The sequence below is a fragment of the Erinaceus europaeus genome, chromosome 1, assembly GCF_950295315.1.
Source record: "Erinaceus europaeus chromosome 1, mEriEur2.1, whole genome shotgun sequence".
NCBI classification, from domain to species: domain Eukaryota; kingdom Metazoa; phylum Chordata; class Mammalia; order Eulipotyphla; family Erinaceidae; genus Erinaceus; species Erinaceus europaeus.
This window is the reverse complement of record NC_080162.1, coordinates 20,024,945-20,048,300: the sequence shown is the minus strand read 5'-3', so window position 1 is coordinate 20,048,300 and position 23,356 is coordinate 20,024,945. Positions and strand designations below refer to the sequence as shown.

Here is a 23,356-nt window from a genome sequence, read left to right as displayed (position 1 = left end):
GCCTTATATGAGTTAGGTCCTGCTATCTACCTCCTAGACACTAAACACTTAATCTCTCTCTCTCTCTCTCTTTGTTTTTTCAGTTTTTTAGATTTTTGTTCCTTAGGGAATGGAAATAGGTGAATAAATAAAAGCAATTTTTGTGTTGCCTAATAACTCTATATTAAGTCCCAAACAAGTCATTCCAGCAAGAGTAGAAGGAGCTAGTACAATAAATAAATAAACACACCTGCAAGTTTTTTCTCAAAACCTAAACTTTGCTAGCTCCATTAGAAAGTTCACATTTGAAACAACTGTGGTCTTCTGCTGGCTTGTCCTCGCACTTTGTCCTGCCTGGATTCTACTTTTTGGCCCTTAAATGGAAATCTCACCACAAAATGGTCTTGCATGTGAAATACAAAAATAACCCATAGAGAGAAAATTTCTAGAAAACAATAGAAATGCCAAAGCCCTCTCATTATATAAGGGCAGGAAAATGACTGTGACACTGAAACTACAACCACAATTCAATGTCACATGGGAACCGTGAGACCAATTCATTCATAATACAATTTAATCCTCCAGGAGGAAAAATTCTTTTGCAGTTACTGCAAAATGGTTACACCGGCTACTAGTGCGGACTTCGGCTACTCCCTCCAATGAATGTGACTCAAGTAGCAAAAGATAAATAGCTGAAAGTATCAAATTACTATGTAAATCTCCTCAGGGATGTAACCATAACCACATATAAATGACCCTCTAGGAAGCAAGAACTATGTCAGACCCTTTCTTCATCGCATCTCTGCTCCATGGATGTGACTGTCTCAGGTTTACAGATAGATTCATTTTGGGTCGGAGAGCCAGTTCAGCATGTATGTGCCGGAGACCTTGGAAGCTACAAGTTCAATACCTGGCACCACCATATTTCAAAATTGAGTCCTTTGATCCTCTCATTCTGCATGATCCTCATTCTCTCATTCCTCTTAATAATAAATGAACAAATAGGCCTATTTTCACACCTAAGACTACATGATGTGGGGTATGTATCAAAACACACTGCACCAGTTTTTAAGTTAAACATAAGGATAATCCCCAGTTCCATTCATTTCAAGTTTAAAAAACAGTGATGTGGGGAGCCAGGCAGTAGCGCAGCAGGTTAAGCGCACATAGCACAAAGTGCAAGGTCCAGCGTAAGGATGCCGGTTTGAGCCTCCGACTCCCCACCTGCAGGGCAGTCGCTTCACAGGTGGTGAAGCAGGTCTGCAGGTGTCTGTCTTTCTCTCCCCCTCTGTCTTCCCATCCTCTCTCCATTTCTCTCTGTCCTATCCAACAACAATAACAACGATACTACTAACAACAATAATAATAGCAGAAACGATAAACAAAGGCAACAAGAGGGGAAAAAATAGCCTCCAGGAGCAGTGCATTCGTGGTGCAGGCACTGAGTCCCAACGATAACCCTGGAGGCAAATAAACAATAAGGGGGTCCGGTGGTAGCGCAGCAGGTTAAGCACAAGTGGCCCAAAGCACAAGGACCGGCATAAGGATCCCAGTTCAAGCTCCTGGCTCTCTATTTCTCTCTGTCCTATCCGACAACAAACGACGTCAACGACAAAATAACTATAACAAGGCTACAACAACAAGGGCAACAAAAGAGGGGAAAATGGCCTCCAGGAGCAGTGGATTCATGGTGTAGGCACTGGGCCCCAGCAATAACCCTGGAGGTAATAATAATAATAATAATAGTAATGGAGTCAGATGGTAGCGCAACAGGTTAAGCACAGGTGGCTCAAAGCTCAAGGACCAGCGTAATGATCAGGGTTTGAGCTCCCGGCTTCCCATCTGCAGGGGAGTCGCTTCACAAGCGACTTTCTCTCCCTCTCTGTCTTCCCCTCCTCTCTCCATTTCTCTCTGTCCTATCCAACAACGATGACAACAATTATAACTACAATAAAAACAACAAGGGCAACAAAAGGGAATAAATAAATTAAAATTCTAATAATAACATAATAAAATAAAAAATCTTAAGAAAAAGAAAGTGGAAACCTATAAAAGCAGACCAGAAAAATAGCTCACCTGAATGGTGGGCTTACTTTGCCGCGCATGCAACCCAGATCCCACTGCATTAGAGGAAGTTTTGGAGATACAGTGTCTCACCATTCTACCTTTTTAGAATAGGAAAGCTCACAGGAGAGGGGATGGGATACGGCGTTCTGGTGGTGGGAACTGTGTAGAGTTGCACCCATCTTATCCTATGGTCTTGACAATATTACCATTTTATAAATAAAAATTAATTAATTAATTAATTAAAAACTGAGCTAGAGTGAAGGCACACAGTGGCACACCTGATAAAGTGCACGTTACCTACCATGCAGGAGGTCCCAGGTTCGAGCACCCGGTCCTCACCTGCAGGGGGGAAGCAACACTAGCTGTGAAGCAGTGCTGCAGCTGTCTCTTTTATGTGTCTCTCCTCTTTTTTTTATTTTTCTTTTTAATATTTATTTATTTATTATTGGATAGAGAGAGAGAGAAATTGAGAAAGGGGGAGAGAAAGATAGACCTACAGGTGGGGAGCAGGTTGGGGGAGATAGAGGAGAGAGACACCCGAAACCTTGCTTCACCACTTGTGAACCTTTCTGCCTGCAGGTGGGGACAGGGACTTGAACCGGGATCCTTGTGCACGGTAATGTGTGAACTTAGCCAGGACCAGCGAAAGGATCCCGGTTCAGGCCCCTGGTTCCCCACCTGCAGGAGAGTCGCTTAGTTCACAGGCGGTGCAGCAGGTCTGCAGGTGTCTGTCTTTCTCTTCCCGTCTCTGTCTTCCCCTCCTCTCTCCATTTCTCTCTGTCCTATCCAACAACGATGACATCAACAACAACAATAATAACTACATTAAAACAAGGGCAACAAAGGGGAATGAATAAATAAATATTTTTTTAAAGTCACATAAATACTTGAAGTAAGGGAGATAGTATAGCAGTTTATATAACAAACCCTCATGCTGAAAGCATTAGATATCCCAAGTTCAATCCCCAGCACCACCATACACCAGGGCTGAACAGTGCTTTGGTATATATATACTGTATCAAAAACTTCAAGTTTGAAGAAGCAGAAATTTTTTGGAAATGAGATAATACACGTTGCTTTTTAAAAAATATTTTTATTTATTATTTATTCCCTTTTGTTGCCCTTGTTGTTTTATTGTACTTATCATTGATGTCATCGTTGTTGGATAGGACAGAGAGAAATGGAGAGAGGAGAGAAAGACAGACACCTGCAGACTTGCTTCACGCTTGTGAAGCGACACCCCTGCAGGTGAGGACCTGGGGGCTTGAACCCAGATCCTTATGCCGGTCCTCGCACTTTTGCACCACTTGCGCTTAACCCGCTGCGCTGCTGCCCGACTCCCGAGATAATACAGTTTGAAAAGATTTGGATGTGTTAGGTATAGAGTTAGAAACTCCCTGTGCGAGGGTCCAGGCAGTGGCACACCTGGTTAAGTGCATACATTACAGTATGCAAGGACCCAGGTTCAAGCCCCTGCTCCCCACCTGCAGGGGGAAAGCTTCCCAAGCAGTGGGGCAGGTCTGCAGGTGTCTGTCTTTCTCTCCCCCTCTCTGTCTTCCCCTCCTCTCTCCATTTCTCTCAGTCCTATCCAACAATGATGACATCAACAACAACAATAATAACTACAACAATAGAATAACAAGGGCGGGAGCCCGGCAGTAGTGCAGCGGGTTAAGCGTACATGGCGCAAACCGCAGGGACCAGCGTAAGATCCCAGTTCAAGCCCCGGCTCCCCACCTGCAGGGGAGCCAACTCGCAAGCGGTGAAGCATGTCTGCAGGTGTCTATCCTTCTCTTCCCATCTCTGTCTTCCTCTCCTCTCTCCATTTCTCTCTGTCCTATCTGACAATGACGACATCAACAGCAACAATAAAACAAGGGCAACAAAAGGGAAAGTAATTATTAAAAAAAAAGAAAAGTTCATGTTGAGTGAAATAAGTCAGAAACAGAAGGATGAATAGGGATGATCTCACTCTCAGGCCGAAGTTGAAAAACAAGATTAGAAAAGAAAACACAAGTCGAACCTGAAATGGAATTGGAGTATTACACCAAAGTAAAAGACTCTGGGGTGGGTGGGTGGGTGGGGAGAATACAGGTCCATGAAAAATGATGAATGAAATAGTGGGGGTTGTATTGTTAAATGGGAATCTGGGGAATGTTATGCATGTAAAAAAAAAAAGTAGAAACGCAAAGCAGAAATTGACTGAGTTTGGAGTATGGCACCAAAGTAAGAAAGCAGAAGTACACTAGAGTTTGCAGTGAGTACCTCCCTAATACTTCCTCTCCACTTTTCCAAGCTTTGGGTCCATGATTGCTCAACAATTTGTTTGGCTTTGTATGTTAACTCTCTTTTCAGTCACCAGGTTCCAGGTGTCATCAGGATGCCGGCCAGACTTCCCTGGATTGAAGACCCCACCAATATGTCCTGGAGCTCAGCTTCCCCAGAGACCCACCCTACTAGGGAAAAAGAGAGGCAGACTGGGAGTATGGACCGACCAGTCAACGCCCATGTTCAGCGGGGAAGCAGTTACAGAAGCCAGACCTTCTACCTTCTGCAACCCACAATGACCCTGGGTCCATGCTCCCAGAGGGATAGAGAATGGGAAAGCTATCGGGGGAGGGGGTGGGATATGGAGATTGGGCGGTGGGAAATGTGTGGAACTGTACCCCTCCTACCCTATGGTTTTGTTAATTAATCCTTTCTTAAATAAATAAAGAAAGAAAAAAAAAAAGGGCAACAAAAGGGAGTAAATAAATATTTTTTTAAAAGGGGAAACAAAAGGGTTAAGAAAAGTTAGAAAGAGACAGAGAGGGAATCAGGGGGTAGCACAGGAGGTTAAGCGCACGTGGCACAAAGCGCAAGGACCACCATAAGAATCCCAGTTTGAGCCCCCGGCTCCCCACCTGCAGAGGAGACCCTTCACAAGCAGTGAAGCAGGTCTGCAGATGTCTTTCTCTTCCCCTCTCTGTCTTCCCCTCCTCTCTCCATTTCTCTCTGTCCTATCCAACAACGACATCAATAACAACAATAAGAATAACTACAACAATAAAACAACAAGGGCAACAAAAGGGAATTAATAAATATTTAAAAAGAAAGATAAAAAGAAGTAGAAAGAGCCAGAGAAGGGAAGGCACACTACAGCACTAACACCTCCCAGTGCTTTAGTACCCACGTGGTCTACTGTGGCTTATACGTGGGTCAAGAAAATGGCAAAACAGGCACGCAACCAGGTCAGTAACAACAACAGTAAAAAAACAACCAGGGCAACAATAAAAGATAATTTTTTTAAAAATTCACCTCTTTTAGAGTACATTTGTTCCCTAGTTGTGGTATTATAAACAAAGTGATGAGCAAAAAATTATGGCCTAGGAAGTGCTGCAGGGGATTGAACTCAGAACCTCATGCTTGATAGTCCAATGCCTGGGCAGGGGTAGATAGCATAATGGTTATGCCACAGGCTCTGATGTCCCAGATTCAATGCCCTGTCCCACATAAACCCAAGCTGAGCAGTGCTCTGGTAGAAAAAAAAAAAAAGAAGAGAAAGTTCAGTGCTTTATGCACTGTAGCACCTCCCAGGCCACTTAATAGATAATCTCAATCAGCATTTCAGGGAAGTAGAATATGTCAGTGAAAGAAATTGTTTCTTTTTTATTTATTTTTTTTAATTTATTTTATTTTATTTATTTCCTTTTGTTGCCCTTGTTGTTTTATTGTTGTAGTTATTATTGATGTCGTTGTTGGATAGGACAGAGAGAAATGGAGAGAGGAGGGGAAGACAGAGAGGGGGAGAGAAAGACAGACACCTGCAGACCTGCTTCACCGCCTGTGAAGGGACCTGCCTACAGGTGGGGAGCCGGGGTTCGAACCGGGATCCTGACGCCGGTCCTTGAGCTTAGCGCCACCTGCGCTTAACCCGCTGCGCTACAGCCCGACACCCCAATTGTTTCTTTTTTTAAAATTATTTTCTTTATTTATTTATTAGACAGAGACAGCTAGAAATGGAGAGGAAGGGGAAGATAAAGAGGGAGAGAGACAGAGTGACACCAACAGCCCCGCTTCACCACTCGTGAAGCTCTCCCCCTGCAGGTGGGGACTGGGGCCTCAAACCCAGGTCCTTGTGCTCAGTCAGATGTGCCACCACCAGGCCCAGGGAAACAAAGTATTTCCACTACAATCCATCTACCAAGCCTCCGGAACTTTGAGCATTTACTTACCTCCAAAGGCATAGTGGCTGATGGCTTCTTTTTCAGTTCTTCACATTTCCTCTTCTTACAGATCTGATGACTGTTCTTTCTGTTTATGCAGTAGGTACATTCACCACAGTTGGTCTTCTGCTGGCAAGGCCCGCAGACCCCACACCGCTTTCTTTTCTTCTTTTCCAAAGCGGGTAACAAAGTTGTACAGGAAGAAGAGACAGCAGTGGCAAGTGACACTGGTGTAGTCACTGCAGTGGTATCAGTGCCAACCATGTTGGCCAGGCTGACTTGGCTGCTCCCTCCTTCCAACTTGCTGAGGCCAGTGTGGGAGAGTTGGACAATGCCCTGTGAAGTATGGTGAAGTCCTCTCTCAGGGGCTATTGTGAACCCCGGAGCATTCGCTGGTAGAAAGCTGCCAGTGACCTGCTCCTCTTTCTCTTTATTGCTAATGGTTATTGCTGGAGGTACCAAACTCATCTCTGAGTTTAATGACAGTTGAGGATTATGACTTGAGTCAAAGGGCAAAACCTGCATAGCACCCTGGGCCTCAAGTCCATATGAAACAGCGCCCTGGGCGTCAGGCCACTGTGTCAAAGCATTAAAGGTAGCAAGTGGATTTGGAGGAGCAGAAAGAAACACAGGTGGGTCTGAGACAATACCAGCACCCACACCAAGGATGTGTTGATCTAAGATAGCACCAAAGACCTGTCCTTGAGCTACAGTTGTACCAGGAATCTCTGGTGGCCCTGGAGTCTCACCCAGAGCCTCTCCAAGAACTAGATTAGCACCAGGAACTTGCCACTGAGGTGGCACAGCAGTAAAGGCCTGTCCTAGGACAGGAGTGGTATGTGCAGTCTCCTGTTGATCTGACGTAACTTTAAGGATCGCTTGCTGATCTGATTTAGCACCAAGGGTTTCTTGTACTGGTCCTGACAAGATTAGTTTTATTAATGAGGTAGGATATATTGACCCACCAATAGTGAAACAGTTTTTAAGGTCCATTTCAGGCATGACCTTCTTAAAGCTAGAGGTGGGGTAGCAATTATGTTCACTTTTGATGGGATCCAGGTAAGGATCAGATAGCTTAAGAGATTCTACTCTTGAACCTAAATCTTCTAACTGAATGTTGGGGTTTTCTTCAGAGGTAACCTTGAGGGCTGCTCGTTGGAGCAAAGAAGCACATATGGTATCCTGAGTAAACATCCTCTGGGGCTTGCTGATCTCATTTAACGTCTCTTTAGAGAATTGTCCTTCACTGTTGTGCATTCCTTCCAATGACCCAGAAAAGACCTCGGCCACTGGGCTGCTGTGAGTGGGGGTATTTATTTTGGAATCCTCATCCCTTTGAAAACTAGAATGGGTGGTCTCTTCACTTTCACCTGTAATTGAAGGTGCCTTTTGTGTACCAGTAAGATTCTTTTCATGAGGAGGGACTGAAAGGTCTTGCACGAAGACTGAATCATTTTCTGGTCCTCCTATATCAGTAATTACCTTAGAATGACACTCAAGATGCTTTTCTAAATTCTTAGGAGGTGGGACTTTCTTGGGTTTGGCTGTGATCACTGGAGGTTGGGACAGTCGCCTGCTAAGAGAGGTGCTTCGGAGAGACATTGTAAACCCATTGCAAGTTAAGGACTCGGGGTTCTGACAAAGAACCTCAGTCTTATCCAAATTCATCCGTGCTGCCCCAGCTCTTGTCAGGAGGCCTCTGACAGGCACAGGTGATTTGGGCTCTACTTTCTTCTGAACATTCCTCTCATGAACTAACTGCTTTAATTTTCCAGGGTCCACAGTCTTCACTGATACATTCTTGTTGACCAACTTGGATGTCTTCTTCAATTGGCTGGTTTTCTTTTTGTCTAGTTCTTCCCTCCTGAACAATTTGGAAGGCTTTGCATGACGGGATCGAGACATAGTTAGAGGGTATGAAAAAATGAAAAGGTGTGAGGAACAGAGTCATGGGTCCTTTGGAAAGTCTCACTTCTGAGGAGAATCTGGATATACCATGGTTGAGCTAGGTTGTACAAAGGTTTGATTCTGAAAAATAAACAAATAAAGGAAGTGAGTCTTTTTCCTATACATTCTCTCATTTCAAATAGACCATGTTTTAGGCATTAAAAATATAATAGGTATAAAAATACTTAAATATATTTTAAACCCAGGGGGGTCGGGCAGTAGCACAGCTGATTAAGCATAGATGGTGTGAAGAAAGGACCAGTGTAAGGATCCTGGTTTGAGCCACTGGCTCCCCACCTGCAGGGGTGTGGCTTCACAAGTGATGAAGCGGGTCTGCAGGTGTCACCCCCTCTCTATCTTCCCCTTCTCTCTCCATTTCTCTCTGTCCTATCCAGCAACACAACAGCAATAACAATAACAACAAGGGCAACAAAGTGGGGGAAAACAACCTCCAGGAACAGTGGATTCTAGTGCAGGCATCGAGCCACAGCGATAACCCTGGAGGCAAAAAACAAAAACAAAAATACAGAGAGAGAGAAAGGACGGAAGCAAAGAAGAATCGATAGATGACAGATACATAGATTAAAAGAAGAAAATTCATTATACAAAACATCCCATCAAGACTATAGAAAAATTGCATATAAAAAAATGTGACAACAGACTGGGTGAAGATTCTTTAAACAGTTGAGAGGTTGTTGGAGTTGCAAGAAAGCACAGGCAAAAAAACTGGTCTGCAGTCAAGTTCTATATAATCTGTGCAGAGGGCCGGCTGCCGCTGTACCTCCTTGAGCGCACGTGTTACAGTGAACAAGGACCCACGTTGGTCCCTACCTGCAGGAGGAAAGCTTCATGAATGGTGAGGTGAGACCGTAGATGTCTTTTGGTCTCTCTCCCTCTCTATCATCCCTTCCTTCTCGATTTCTGGCTCTTTCCAATAAATGAAGATAATTTTAAAAATTATATAGTCTGTGGCAATTGAGACAATGTAAAATTTTTTACTTTATCTAATTCTAATTCTAATGCTCTAATTCTAATGCAGCCCTAAGTCACCACTCATGAAGCTTTCCCCCTGCAGGTGGGGACCAGCGGCTTGAATCTGGGTCCTTATGCACCATGGTGTGTGCTTAACCAGGTGCACCATCCACTGGCCCCTTATAATATTTGTTTTGACATGCTTTTTTAAAATTACTTATTTATTAGAAAAAAAAGACAGAGAATAATTGAGAGGGGAGGGGGAAATAGAGAGAGAAAGAGACACCTGCAGCCCTGCTTCACCACTCATGAATCTTTCCCCTTACAGGTGGGGATCGGAGACTTGAACCCTGGTCCTTGTGCACTGTAGTTTGTGCGCTTAACTAAGTGTGCCACCACCTGGCCTCCGTGTTTTTCTATTTTCCCTCCTGAACTGCCCTTCCCCTCTCAACTTCTATGCTTCTACCATAAACACAGTAAGAAACTCTGTCCCGCGCTGGTCAGACATATTCTTTCCAATGGGCAGGACACCACATCAGAAGTCTGGCAGCACATGGGAGGTGCTGTGACACGTGAGGACATTTTGGTACTGTGGTGTCTTCCCTCTCTGCATCTTTCACTCTCTGAATGAAAAACAGTCTTAGAGAAGTGAAGTGGCAAATGTGCAAGGTCCTAGATATGGAAAAAACATCTTTTCCAAAATAATATAATCCCTTTATTCTGTGACTTGCTTGTTTACTGAAGCACTGATTGACAAGGCTATCTTAGGGGTACAATTCATACCTCTTCATGTGTGTTCCCACCAAAGTGTCAACAGCCTCCCCAAAAGTCCTTCCCACCATTTTTACAATTTCTTACCAGCAACCTAATTCTTCTTCTTATTATTATTTTTTAAATGTTTCTGCTTATTTATTTATTTACTTATTTATCCCCTTGTTTTATTGTTGTAGTTATTTTTGTTGTTGTTATTGATGTCGTCATTGTTAGATAGGACAGAGAGAAATGGAGAGAGGAGGGGAAAACAGAGAGGGGAAGAGAAAGAGAGACACCTGCAGACCCGGGAAGCGACTCCCCTGCAGGTGGGGAGCTGGGGGCTTGAACCGGGATCCTTACGCCCATCCTTGCGCTTGGCACCACGTGCGCTTAACCCGCTGTGATACCGCCCAACTCCCTCTTCTTATTATTTTTTTAGATAAACCTTTTTTTTTTACATTTTTAAAAATTTTTTTAAATATTTATTTTATTTATTTATTCCCTTTTGTTGCCCTTGTTGTTTTATTGTTGTTGTTGTTGGATAGGACAGAGAGAAATGGAGAGAGGAGGGGAAGACAGAGTGGAGGAGAGAAAGATAGACACCTGCAGACCTGCTTCACCGCCTGTGAAGCGACTCCCCTGCAGGTGGGGAGCCGGGGTTCCAACCGGGATCCTTATGCCGGTCCTTGTGCTTCGCGCCACCTGCGCTTAACCCGCTGTGCTACAGCCCAACTCCCTAGATAAACCTTTTTTATTTAAAATTATTTTTAATATTTTTTTATTTATTTATTCCCTTTTGTTGCCCTTTTTTTATTGTTGTAGTTATTACTGTTGTTTTTGATGTCATCGTTGTTGGATAGGACAGGGAAAGACCTTCAGTTTCCAGCTTGGAAACATAACTACAATCGTGATTATGATGAAAAATTATATACTTAGATGTAATAGCATGTATAAGAGTGCTGACCTAGCGCATGTGGCTCGAAGCACAAGGACCGGAATAAGGATCCCTGGTAGAGCCCCGGCTCCCCACCTGCAGGGGAGTCGCTTCACAGGCGGTGAAGCAGGTCTGCAGGTGTCTATCTTTCTCTCCCCCTCTCTGTCTTCCCCTCCTCTCTCCATTTCTCTCTGTGCTATCCAACAACAAGGACATCAATCATAACTACAACAATAAGACAACAAGGGCAACAAAAGGGAATAAATAAGTAAGTAAATATAAAAAAAAAGAAAGGAAGAAAGGAAAGAAGGAAGGAAGGAAGGAAGGAAGGAAGGAAGGAAGGAAGGAAGAATTTAGAGGGTAGAGGGAGACAGGGAGGGAGAAAGACGAGACACCTCCAGACTCGCTTTACCATTTATGAAGTTTTCTCACCTTCAAGTGGGGACCAGGGGCTTGCTCATTGTAATGTGTGCACTTAATCAGGTGTACCACCGCTGAGACCCTCTCCCTCTATTTCTCTTATTAACAAAAAATTTTGAAGGGGGGGTTCAGGTACTGGAACATGGGTTGTATTGCTATATGGACAAATGTTACATGTACAAACTATCGTGTTTACTGTCAAATGTAAAACATTAATCCTCTAATTTAAAAAAATAATAGGGGTCGGGCGGTAGCACAGCGGATTCAGCACACATGGCGCAAAGCGCAAGGACCGAAGTAAAGATCTCAGTTCCAGCCCCCCGTTCGCCACCTGCAGGGGAGTCACTTCACAGGCGGTGAAGCAGGTCTGCAGGTGTCTATTTTTCTCTCCCCCTCTTTATCTTCCCCTCCTCTCTACATTTCTCTCTGTCCTATCCAACAACAAAGACATCAAAAGGGAAAAAATAGCCTCCAGGAGCAGTGGATTCATGATGCAGGCACTGATGCCCAGCAATAACCCTGGAGGCAAATAATAATAAATGGAAATATCAACTATAAAAAATACCTTTTTAACAATAGTATAGTTCTGCCAAAAATCATTGTGGTTTTTTTGCTTGGTTGATTGGTTGGTCTTGCTTTGTTTTGCAATCAGAGAACTGCTCAACTCTGGTTTACTGTGGTGCTGAGGATGGAACCTGAGACCTTTAATGCCTCAGGAATGAAAGTCTTTTTGCAGAGCTGTTATAGCATCTCCCCAACCTTGATTTTTTTCTTTAAGATTTTATTTATTAATGAGAAAGAACAGAAGAGAAAGAAAGAGCCAATCATCACTCAGGTACATTTATTGCCAAGGTCTGAGATCAGGACCTCACACTTGAAAGTCCAATGCTTTATCCTCTGCACTATCTGCTAGACCACTGGTCATTTCTCTTCATAAGATTTCTTTCATATGGGAGTCGGGTGGTAGTGCATTGGGTTAAGCGCAGGTGGCAAAGAGCAAGGACCGGTGGAAGGATCCCGGTTCGAGCCTCCAGCTCCCCACCTGCAAAGGAGTTGCTTCACAGGTGGTGAAGCAGGTCTGCAGGTGTCTATCTTTCTCCCCCTCTGCCTTCCCCTCCTCTCTCCACTTCTCTCTGTCCTATCCAATAACAACAACAATAGTAACTACAACAACAAAAAGAAACAACAAGGGCAACAAAAGGGAATAAATAAATAAAGAAATATTTAAGATTTCTTTCATTTAATAATAAATGATAAGCAATTCATTCCATTGTCTAGAAATTCAACAATAACAGTATGAGCATTATTTATCTCTTATATTAAGATCACACTGCTAAAAAAATTATCAGATGCATATAATCTAGGTATTGCAGTCAGCCACAAAAATTCAAATTAATCTATGTAGGCAAGTAATCTGTATATACCAGAGGGGGTCATGGGATCTGCTTTTGAAAACAGTTTTAAAATTGATCTGCCTCTTCTAAACTCTTTTACATTTTTTAATTGAAGTGCATTAGAAATTCAGACTTGTAATTAAGATAATGTTTATCATTCAAACCTTATCTCCTAAAAAAAGGAGCCTGACAAGGAAATTGAAAAGGTATGAGAAACATAGATTGAGAAGATGAGGCCTTTTTAAATGGTAAGAACCTTTTTTATGAGATTCTGAAAGAGGCCAATGACCCCTGAAAAGCTTCAACTGCAGGAGAGAAACCAATTTGTACACCCAGCCAAAGAAGTCGAGACAATCAGAAACAAAATAAGCTCTCACAGTATCCTAATTTTCATTATCGCTGGCTCCACTGATAAAATGTAACCTTGTTTTGTGATAAACTGAGTTGTTCCCTGGGTTGGGCTGAGCTGGCCTGGGAGGAGAGCAGTTGAAAGAAAAAAAATAAAGAAAAAAAATATATATATAACACAGGGGGATAACACAGTGGTAATGCAACACTCAAACTTGAGGGTCAGAGGTCCCAGGATTAATCCCCAACACAACCATAAGCAGTGTTCTAGTCTCACTCTGCTCTCTTCCTTTGTCTCTCATCAAAATAAATAAATAAATCATTTAAGTGACCAGGCGGTGGTGCACCTAGTTAAGCACACTCATTATGGTTCACAAGAACCCAGGTTTAAGCCCCTGGTCCCCACCTGCAAGGGAAAATGTCATGGATGGTGAAGGAGGGCTCCAGGTATCTCTCTGTCCCTCTCCTTCTCTACTTCCCCATCCCCTCTTAATTTCTCTCTGTCTCTAGTCAATAATAAATAAATAAATAAATTTATAAAAATAAGTAAATCATTTTCCCCATAGATAAAAAATTTAAGTAATCTTTCTATAACAATTTTATTTACTTATTAATGAGAAAAGAGAGAACAAAAACATCACTCTGGCAGATGTGATGCTAGGAATTGATCTCTGGACCTGAGATTTGAAGAGTCCAAACCATTATACACTATGCCATCTTCCAGAGGACAATAAATTGTCAGCTTTAATCACAGGCACCACCAATAGGTAGAACTGAACCATGTTCTGGTAAAATAACAATTTTAAAGTAATAATAGTAGCTGCAAGGTGGTGTAGTAGATAAAGCACTGGACTCTCTAAAGCATCAGGTCACAAATTCTAGAATAATGCTTTGGTTTTCGCTTTCATAAATAAATGTTTTCATTGTTGCTTTACTACAGCACTGCTCAGTTCTGGCTTATGAGACTTTTGAGCCTCAGCCAAGAGGGTCTATTTGCATAACCATTAAACTGTCTACCACCCCTGCCAGGTTTTGCTTTAAATAAAAGAAATATGCTGGTGGTCCGGAAGGTGGCGCGCTGGATAAAGCACTGGACTCTCAAGCGAGAGGTGCGGAATTCAAACCCCAGTGGCACATGTACGAGAGAGAGAACTCGTTCTTTCTCTCTCTCCTATCTTTCTCATGAATAAATAAATAAAATCTTTAAAAAAAAAAAAAAAAAGGAAGGTGGTCCGGGAGGTGGCACAGTGGACAAAGCATTGGATTCTCAACCATGAGGTCCGGAGTTCTATCCCCAGCAGCACGTGTACCAGAGTGAAGTCTGGTTCTTTCTCTCCTCCCATCTCTCTCATGAATGAATAAATAAATTCTTTAAAAAAAAAAAAAAAAAGGAAGGAAGGAAGAAAAAAAGAAAGGAAAGAAAAGAAAAAAATGGGGGCTGGGTGGTGGCGCACCTGGTTGAGCGCACGTGTTGCAGTGAGCAAGGACCTGGGTTTGAACCCCCAGTCCACGCCTGCAGGGGGAAAGCTTTGCAAGCGGTGAAGCAGAGCTGCAGGTGTCTCTGTGTCTCTCCCTATCACCACCTTCCCTCTCGATTTCTAGCTGTCTCTATCCAATAAATAAGTAAAATATATGAAAAAAAAAGAAAAGGAAAGGAAAGGAAAGAAAAGGAAAGGAAAGGAAAAAATGGGAGTCGGGCTTTAGCGCAGTGGGTTAAGCGCATGTGGCGCAAAGCACAAGGACCCGCTGAGGGATCCCGGTTCAAGCCCCCCTGCTCCCCACCTGTAGGGTAGTCGCTTCACAGGCTATGAAGCAGGTCTGCAGGTGTCTATCTTTCCCCCTCTCTGTCTTCCCCTCCTCTCTCAATTTCTCTGTCCTATCCAAAAACAATAACAGCAACGATGGGGGAAAAGATGGTCACCAGAAGCAAGGGATTCCTAGTGCAAGCACTGAGCCCGAGAGATAGCCCTGAAGGGAATAAATGTGAACATATGTTTATATACTGAATAACTCACAGGTGGTGGCAACGCAGTCCATTTTACTTAGCAGGTTCAATGTAGCACCCCAGTTGTAGAGTACAAGATTTGTAAGTGTGACATCTTGAGTTTGATCCCCAGGACCACAAGTGCCAGACTCAAGATCTGATTCTCTCTGCCCCTCCCCCCATCATTAATAAATGATGAGTTGGGAGACAGCATAATGGTTATGCAAAGGACTCATGCCTGAGGCCACAGGGTCCCAGGTCCTACCTCCAGCACCACCATACACCAGAGCTGAGCAGAGATCTGGTCTCTCTATATCTTGCTCTATATATCTCTCATTAAAATAAAATAAAATAAAATACTTCAGAAGTTGAGAAGAAGAACAGAAAGGGAAACTCAAAGCAGCATTTGACTGAGTTTGGAGTAGGGCACCAAAGTAAAAATCTCTGGGTTGATTGATGGTGGATGTTAGGCTTCACTGGGAGGGGTGGGGAAGATGGGATGGGACAGTCTTTTGGTGGTGGAAATGGTGTTTATGTACACTTTTATTAACTTGTAGTCATATAAATCACTAATTAAATGAGGGGAAAAATTGAAGGTCTCAAACTTTTCAATGCACAGAATTAAAAAAAAAAAAAACACCCCAGAGCCTTATCTCATGAGGGATAGATAGAAACCGGCTGGTGGGAGTCGGTCGGTAGCGCTGCGGGTTAAGCCCACGTGGCGCGAGGCGCCAGGACCTACGTAAGGATACCGGTTAGAGCCCCCGGTTCCCACCTGCAGAGGAGTCACTTCACAAGCAGTGAAGCAGGTCTGCAGGTGTCTGTCTTTCTCTCCCCCTCTTTGTCTTCCCCTCCTCTCTCCATTTCTCTCTGTCCTCTGTCCTATCCAACAATGACGACATCAATAACTACAACAATAAAAAATAATAATAATAATAATAATAAAGAGAATAAAGAAACAGGCTGGGGTATGGATAGAACTGCCAGTATCCATGCTCAGCAGAGAAGCAGTTACAGAGGCCAGATCAGCCAAGTTCTGTACCCCATAAAGAATTTTGACCCAGAGCAGGGGGGAAGGGGGGGGGCGTGTAGATAGCATAATGGTTATCCATTATCCAACAGAGTCTGAGATTCCAAAGTTCCAGGTTCAATCCCCCAAACCACCATAAGCCAGAGTTGAGCAGTGCTCTGGGAAGGAGGAGGAGGAGAACAATTTTGGTCCACACTCCCACAGGGATAAAGAACAGGAAACCTGTGCTCACTTCAGCAGTACATATACTAAAATTGGAAAGATACAGAGAAGATTAGCCCTTATTTATGGTCATCCTTGTTATTGTTGTTATTGCTGTCGTTGTTGGATAGGACAGAGAGAAATCCAAAGAGGAGGGGAAGAAAGAAAGGGGGAGAGAAAGACACCTACAGACGTGAGTCACTGCCTGTGAAGCTTAGGCCCTGCAGGTGGGGAGGCAGGGGCTCGAACTGGCATCCTGATGCCGGTCCATGTGCTTTCCACCATGTGTGCTTAACCCGCTACGCCACCTCCTGGCTCCAGGTAATAAATAATTCATGGGAGTCGGGCAGTAGGGCAGCGGGTTAAGAGCGTGTGGCGCAAAGCGCAAAGACCTGTGTAAGGATCCCGGTTTGAGCCCCCGGCTCGCCACCTTCAGGGCAGTGGCTTCACAGGCAGTGAAGCAGGTCTGCAGGTGTCTATCTTTCTCTCCTCTCTGTCTTCCCCTCCTCTCTCCATTTCTCTCTGTCCTCTCTAACATCGATGACAGCAACAACAACAAGAATAATAACTACAACAACAATGAAAAACAACAAGGGCAACAACAAGGAAAAATAAATATTTTTTAAAATTTAAAAAATAAATAAATAATTCTAAAGGATTTTATTCATTTATTAATGAGAAAGATAGGCGAGAGAGAGAACCAGATACCACTTTGGTACATGTGCTGCCAGGGATTGAATTTAAGACCTAATGGTTGAGAATCTAATGCTTTATCCACCGTGCCATCTCTCCGATCACAATAAATAAACCTTAAGCTGGGGAGAAGCAGAATGGTTATACCGAAAGACTCTCATCATTCCTGATGCTTCAGAATCTCAGGTTCAGGTCCCCACACAACCAAAAGCCAGAGCTGAGTAGTGCTCTGGTTAAAAAAACAAAATAAAATATAATAAAATTTTAAAAATTAAATTAAGGGGGTCCGGCAGTAACGCAGCAGGTTAAGCTCAGGTGGTGCAAAGGGCAAGGACCAGCGTAAGGATCCAGGTTCGAGCCCCTGGCTCCCCACCTGCAGGGAAGTCACTTCACAAGTGGTGAAGCAGGTCTGCAGGTGTCTGTCTACCTTTCTCTCCCCCTCTGTCTTCCTCTTCTCTCCCCATTTCTCTGTCCTATCCAACAAAAATGACATCAATAACAACAACAATATTAACTACAAGAATAAAAATCAAGGGCAACAAAAGGGAAAATAAATATTTTTTTTAATTTTTTTTAAAAGAAAAGAAAACACAGCTCGATATTTCTCAAAGTCATTTTTCTTCTATTACCCTACTTGAATAGTCCAAGTGCTGGAGAAATAGCTGTGCAGTGAGATGAGAGCAGAGGAAAGAAGTGTCCCTATCAGTAAACATACAGCAGGCCCAGGAATAGGGGTCTTGTGCATTTAATTGATGATGTCAGCCTATAAATTCTTTTTTTCTTTTCTGATTCTATATATATAAAAAAAAAAATTGTGGTGGTGGAGTGGCTAAAGCATTGACTTTTCCAGGTCAATCCCTGGCAGCACATGTACCAGAGTAATGTCTGCTTCTTTCTCTCTCCTCTTGTTTTTCTTCTTCTTTTTTAAATCTTTATTTATTTGATAAAGACAGGCAAAAATTGAGAGGGAAAGGGAGAGGGAGAGGGAGAGGGAGAGGGAGAGGGAGAGGGAGAGGGAGAGGGAGAGGGAGAGACTTGCAGCACTGCAAAGCTTGCAAAGCTTTCCCCCTACAGGCGGGGAACAAGACTGGAACCTGGGTAACATTGTAACATGTGCACTTAAACAGGTGTGCCACCACCCGGCCCCCTTTTTCTTTTCTTTTTTTAATATTTATTTTTTTCCTTTATATTGCCCTTTTTTATTGTTGTTGTAGTTATTATTATTGTGATTGATGTCATCGTTGTTGGATAGGACAGTGAGAAATGGAGGAGGGGAAGACAGAGAGGGGGAGAGAAAGACAGACACCTGCAGACCTGCTTCACAGCTTGTGAAGCGACTTCCCTGCAAGGGGGGGGGGGGACTGGAACAAGGATCCTTACTCTGCTCCACGTGCACTTAACCTGATGTGCTACAGCACGACTCCCGCCTTTCTTCTTTAAGAGTTTATTTATTCATGAGAAAGATAAGAGAAAAAGAACCAGCCATCACTCTGGTACATGTGCTGCCGGGGATTGAACTCGGGACCTCATGCTTGAGAGTTTAGTGCTTTATCCACTGCAACACCTCCTGGAGGACTCCTGTTATTTTTCTCATTAATAAATACATATGCGAAGGATGATAAATGACATAGTGGGGATTGTATTGTTAAATGGGAAACTGGGGGATGTTATGCATGTACAAACTATTGTATTTACTGTTGAATGTAAAACATGAATTCCCCAATAAAGAAATAAATTTAAAAATAAATACATACATACATACATATGCATTTTAAAGTGTTGCATAAGAATATTCATATTTAACAAATATCTTTACCAAAGGACACCAAGAACTCAATCATAGTTTTTGTTTTTTTCCTTAAAATGTCTTTGTGTGGAGTCCAGTAGTCCTGGAGGTCATCTTTTTCCATCTTTGTTATTGGTGTTGTTGGATAGGACAGAGAAAAATTGAGAAAGGAGGGGAAGACGGAGAGAAAGATAAGACACCTGCAAACCCACTTCACTGCCAATGATGACATCAATAACAACAACAATAATAACAATAAAAGCAAGGGCAACACAAGGGAATAAATAAATATAATATATATACATATATTTAAAAAAAAAAAAAAACTCTTATCATGTGCCCAGGTTCAATCCCCCATACCACCATAAGCCAGAACTGAGCAGTGGTCTTGTAAAGAAAAAAAAAAAAGTTAATATGCCTGTGACTGAGATTTGAGCCCAGCCCCCAAGGACAAATTTTTGGTCCTGTGGTGTCCCTTTGTCTCTCTCTTTCTCTCTGCCTGCCTCCACCCTCTTACCAGAGCACTGCTCATCTCTGGATTATATATGGTGGTGCTGGAGATTGGACCTAGGAATTCAAAATAGGTATGAGGGTCATTTGCATAAATTATGGTGCCAGGTGTTTTTCCTCTCACTCTGCCTCTATCTCTAAGAGTCATTCTGAAGTAGTGAAGCCTTGGCTATCACCACCCTCCCCTTCCTCACCCCCCAAGAAGTGAGGGTGGGCCAAGACAGATTGAAGAAGTGGGAGGTGCAGGTTACAGGGTAGATATGCTAACCAAGGCCAGGTAAGGATTTGCTAATTATTCACACACTTTTCTAACTAACCTGACCAATGAGTAAAATCAAAAATTTGGCCTCAATATTATTTGACCTTGCTTACACTTTCTTACAAAGAGTCTTTCTTATAATTATTGACTCATCCTTTCTAGAAAATGGAAAGTTATTTCCTAAACATCACCCGTTGTCTGTAAAGAAAAAATCTGATAGTGCCAGAGTGTGCTCCAATTAGCATGCCTCATTCTGCATCTTCTAAAGTCTCCCAGGCAGAAAGTGGCTGAACTGATTGAACCACCTGGCCCAAATATCCATTTAAATTTTTACCTAAGGGTGGAGAGATAGCATAATGGTTATGAAAAAGGACTTTCATGTCCAAGGTACCATAGGTCCCAGGTTCAATCCCCAGCACTCACTATAAGCCAGAGCTAAGCAGTTCTCTGGTAAAAATAAATAAATAAATAAAAATAGGACCCAGATCCTTCCAACTACAGCAGTGCCCTTTCCCTCCCTTCCCCCCTAAAAAAAGGTGATATTTACAAAAAAAAAAAAAAAAAAAAGAGAGAGAGAGAGAGAGAGAGAAAAAACTTCTGATTTCCTAGTCATTCCATTCAGCTCCTTAGGACTGAAGAATATGCTTGACTAGGAAATTCAAGACTTAAAACATTTCTTTTTAAAAGTACCACCTGGCTCAGTTTCCTCCAGCAACTAAATTCTAAGGGAAGGGGAGGTCGGTGGGCTGCTTGCTGCTCCTAGATGGTTGTCTACCACTCAGGAAGTCTGAGAGAACCTCCAGACGTGGAAAGGCAGTTCTGGGAAACACTAGAACGCCAGCAGATTTAGTCAAAGCCTCCTTCCATATGTAAAACACCCCTGCTGCCCTGCAGAGAGTTAAAAAGAAAAAAGAAAAAAAAAGCCTAAAAGTGATTTAAAAAAAAATGTTAAATGGAGATTGACTCTTCAAAAAGCAAGAGCAATATCAAATATTTGGGTCTAGGAAACAGAAAAAGGAAACTATCTGAAAGACAGAAGAAAGGAGAGAAATATATATTAACAAAACTAAACAGTCAAAAAGAAAAAAGGAACCCAAATGCTAAAGACTAAAGGTAGATAGACCTTGGGGGTTGGGTAAAGAGAAATTGGGGGGGGGGTTACTAACGCTGAAGAGAGTGGGGGGAAGGGCGGGACAAACCAGATAAAGAAGATTGGAGGAGGAAGGAAAACAAAGGACAGGGACAAAGGTGATCCCACCCTCAGGACTATCAATTCTTGAAGACTGAGCAGTGAGCGATAGTTAATACTCATTAAAATGATAAGTGGTGGTCCCAGAGTTGCAAGCTACTAATCTTTGCAAAGAAAAGGGGCCACTCACTGGAGTATGCCACCTCTTGTCTACTTTGATTCTGAAGATTAATTTAAATTGTAGCATGGTCTTAAAGACTGTCAGAGGTTGACAAGTGACCTAATTATGATCCCTTAATTGAGGGGGGAATGGACTTGGTTTTTAACCCGTATAAGCAAATACTTATAAAACTGATTACGTGGCCTAAATTATGTTATTTCAGTATTTTTCGTTCTAGGAAACAATATTGACTAATCTCTAAGCAGTTATAATTTTCATACCTATCTCTATGACCCTCATCATTTAATTGTAGTCATAAATTCCTAAAATGCCCTGAATAACTTTTGCTTCAACTGGTAGGCAAAGGTCGTTTCCATATTCTTTCCAGCACTCTGAGGCCTAAAAAAGGGTTAGGGTGGTGGGTGTACAGCGTAATGGTTACACACACAGACTTTCAGCCTGAGGCTACAAAGACCCAGGTTCACCCCTTCCAGCCCCGCCTTATAACTGAACAGTAATCTGGTTTATTAAAAAAAAAAAAGTATCGTTTTAATATTAGTTTATATGGGGGGGCAGGGTGAGCACATTTCGGTTCAGGTCTGCCCAGAGGTTGTGATACCCTGACGCCGACACTAAGCTTGGTACCCTCATCTTCTCGCTCAATACGTTGAGCAGTTTTCTTCATAAAGTGAACTTTACATGACATATTTCGCAGGTCATTTTATGGCGGAGATTGGAACGTGGGTGGAGGGGAGGAAGCATTCGAGAGACCCAAGCAAAATGTTAATTTGGGAAGACAAGACTTGGGGACGGGGAGGGGGAGGAGGAAGATTCCCAGTTCAAGCAAAATGTTCTCTTGATGACCCATTAACTTTCACTGGGTTGGAAAGGCTCGAAGTGGGTTTCCCATTCACCGGGAAAGGTTGCTGGAGCCGCAGCATCTTCCTGACTACTTTTTGTAAAAAGGAGGAGGAGGAAGAGGAGGAGAAAACGAAAAGAAAAATAATAATAATAAAGAATAGGAAAAATAAAGAAAAAAGGGGGAAAAGGAAAAGAAAAACTGTTGGAATGTGCATAGCTCTCCTGACTACAGGAGGAATCCGGTAGGGGGATGGGGGCTGAAGGAGAGGGAGGAAAGAAGGAAGAGAGGGAGAGAGGTAGGGAGGAAAGAAGGAAGAGAGGGAGGGAGGGCGGAAGGAAGGAAATACAAGGAGAAAAACGCAGAGATCTGGCTGGTTCCGTCCCCGACACGTGAAGTGGCGGCGGCCCCGGCCCCGGCCCCCCACCCCCAGCCCCGAGCGCTCCGGGACCCCGCCCGAGGGGAGCCGAGCCATCGCAACTCCGGTGCACGGCGACCGGGCGGCGCTTCCCAGAGCCCTTTAAAAGCCATGTTGACAGAACACGAACTCTTTCCCCGTGTGCCCCTGCCCCGTGCAGCCCCAGGCCAACCTCTGGCAAGACTCCCTCTCTCCCCAAGTTTCGCCCCCCAGAGCCTCGGTGCCCTGCCCTGAAAGGCGGAGAGCAGAAGGCGCGGGGGCTTTCCCAGCCAGCGTGCTGGCGAGCAGGTCTGGGGGTGCGCTGGAGAGCAGTCTGGGGGTGCGCTGGAGAGCAGTCGGGGTGCGCTGGAGAGCAGTCTGGGGGTGCGCTTGACAGCGAGGCGGCCCCCACTCTCCGCGCTCCCCACGGGGCCCGCACCGGGGCTCACCTAGGACGGGGCGCCGGCCCGCGCACCGCGCACCGCTCTCCAGGCCACACTCTCCCCGCCGCCCGTGCAGCCCCAGCTCCCACCCGGCCGGACTCCTCCGGTCCCGGGCATTGTTTACCACCCACAACAAAAGCGCCTGGAGGGACCCCCGGCCCGAGCGGGGAAGGAGATACCCCCACCCCGGGCGACCCTCGGGGACCCTCCGGACCAGGCGCAGACCCGCGTCCAGTTGAGCCGAGTGCACCCCCTTTCCGATTGCCCCACCCCCGGCGGGCTCGGGACCCCAGTGCGGTGCGTGCTCCCCCCACACACACACACAGACACACACCCGGACTCAAGACTCGGACAAACTTTGCAACTGCAGCTCATCCCCACAACTTTGCAGCTCGGACCCGGGCGTGAGGGAGAGGCGCGGGCCGGCCAGGGGAGGTCACCTACCGGCTCCCCGCACTGTCAGGGCTCCAGCCCCCGGGACGGGCTGCAGCTTCCCAAAGGTCGGTGGAGAGGCAGGTAGAGTTTCATGACTGGGGCAGGGCAGGGGGCGGCCCGGGGGGCAGACCCTGGAGCTACGGGACCGGCGGCTGCGCGCACAAAGCGTCTCCGGATCGCACCGCGCCGCCACTGCCCGCCGGGTCGGCCCCCCGGAGTAGCAGCATCGCCCGGGGACCGACCTGGGGGGTGAAACTAGGGCTTCGCTTGGTCGGGACCCCGCACCGCTGAGCTACAAGCAAAACGTGAACTGGATTCCCCAAATTGGAGTAGGACTCTCCCTCGCGACCCCTCCTCCTCACCCTTGGCCTCCTCATTTTCTTTAATTTTT

General features: G+C 44.4%; 1 protein-coding gene across 2 annotated transcripts in view; it reads right to left on the bottom strand.

The window, feature by feature from the left end:
* TET1 (tet methylcytosine dioxygenase 1) overlaps nt 1-23,146 on the bottom strand; it is a 115,493-nt gene extending 92,347 nt beyond the window's left edge. The window contains exons 1-2 of one of the 2 annotated variants that reach the window (XM_016188598.2): nt 22,975-23,146; nt 6,261-8,279 (exon numbers count right to left, since the gene is read on the bottom strand). In XM_016188598.2, coding sequence (XP_016044084.1) covers nt 6,261-8,156 — 1,896 coding nt within the window. In that variant the 5' untranslated portion in view covers nt 8,157-8,279; nt 22,975-23,146. The remainder of the gene's footprint in view (nt 1-6,260; nt 8,280-22,974) is intronic. The other variant, XM_060196037.1, reaches the window with a different exon arrangement.
* Nucleotides 23,147-23,356: the final 210 nt, after the last annotated feature.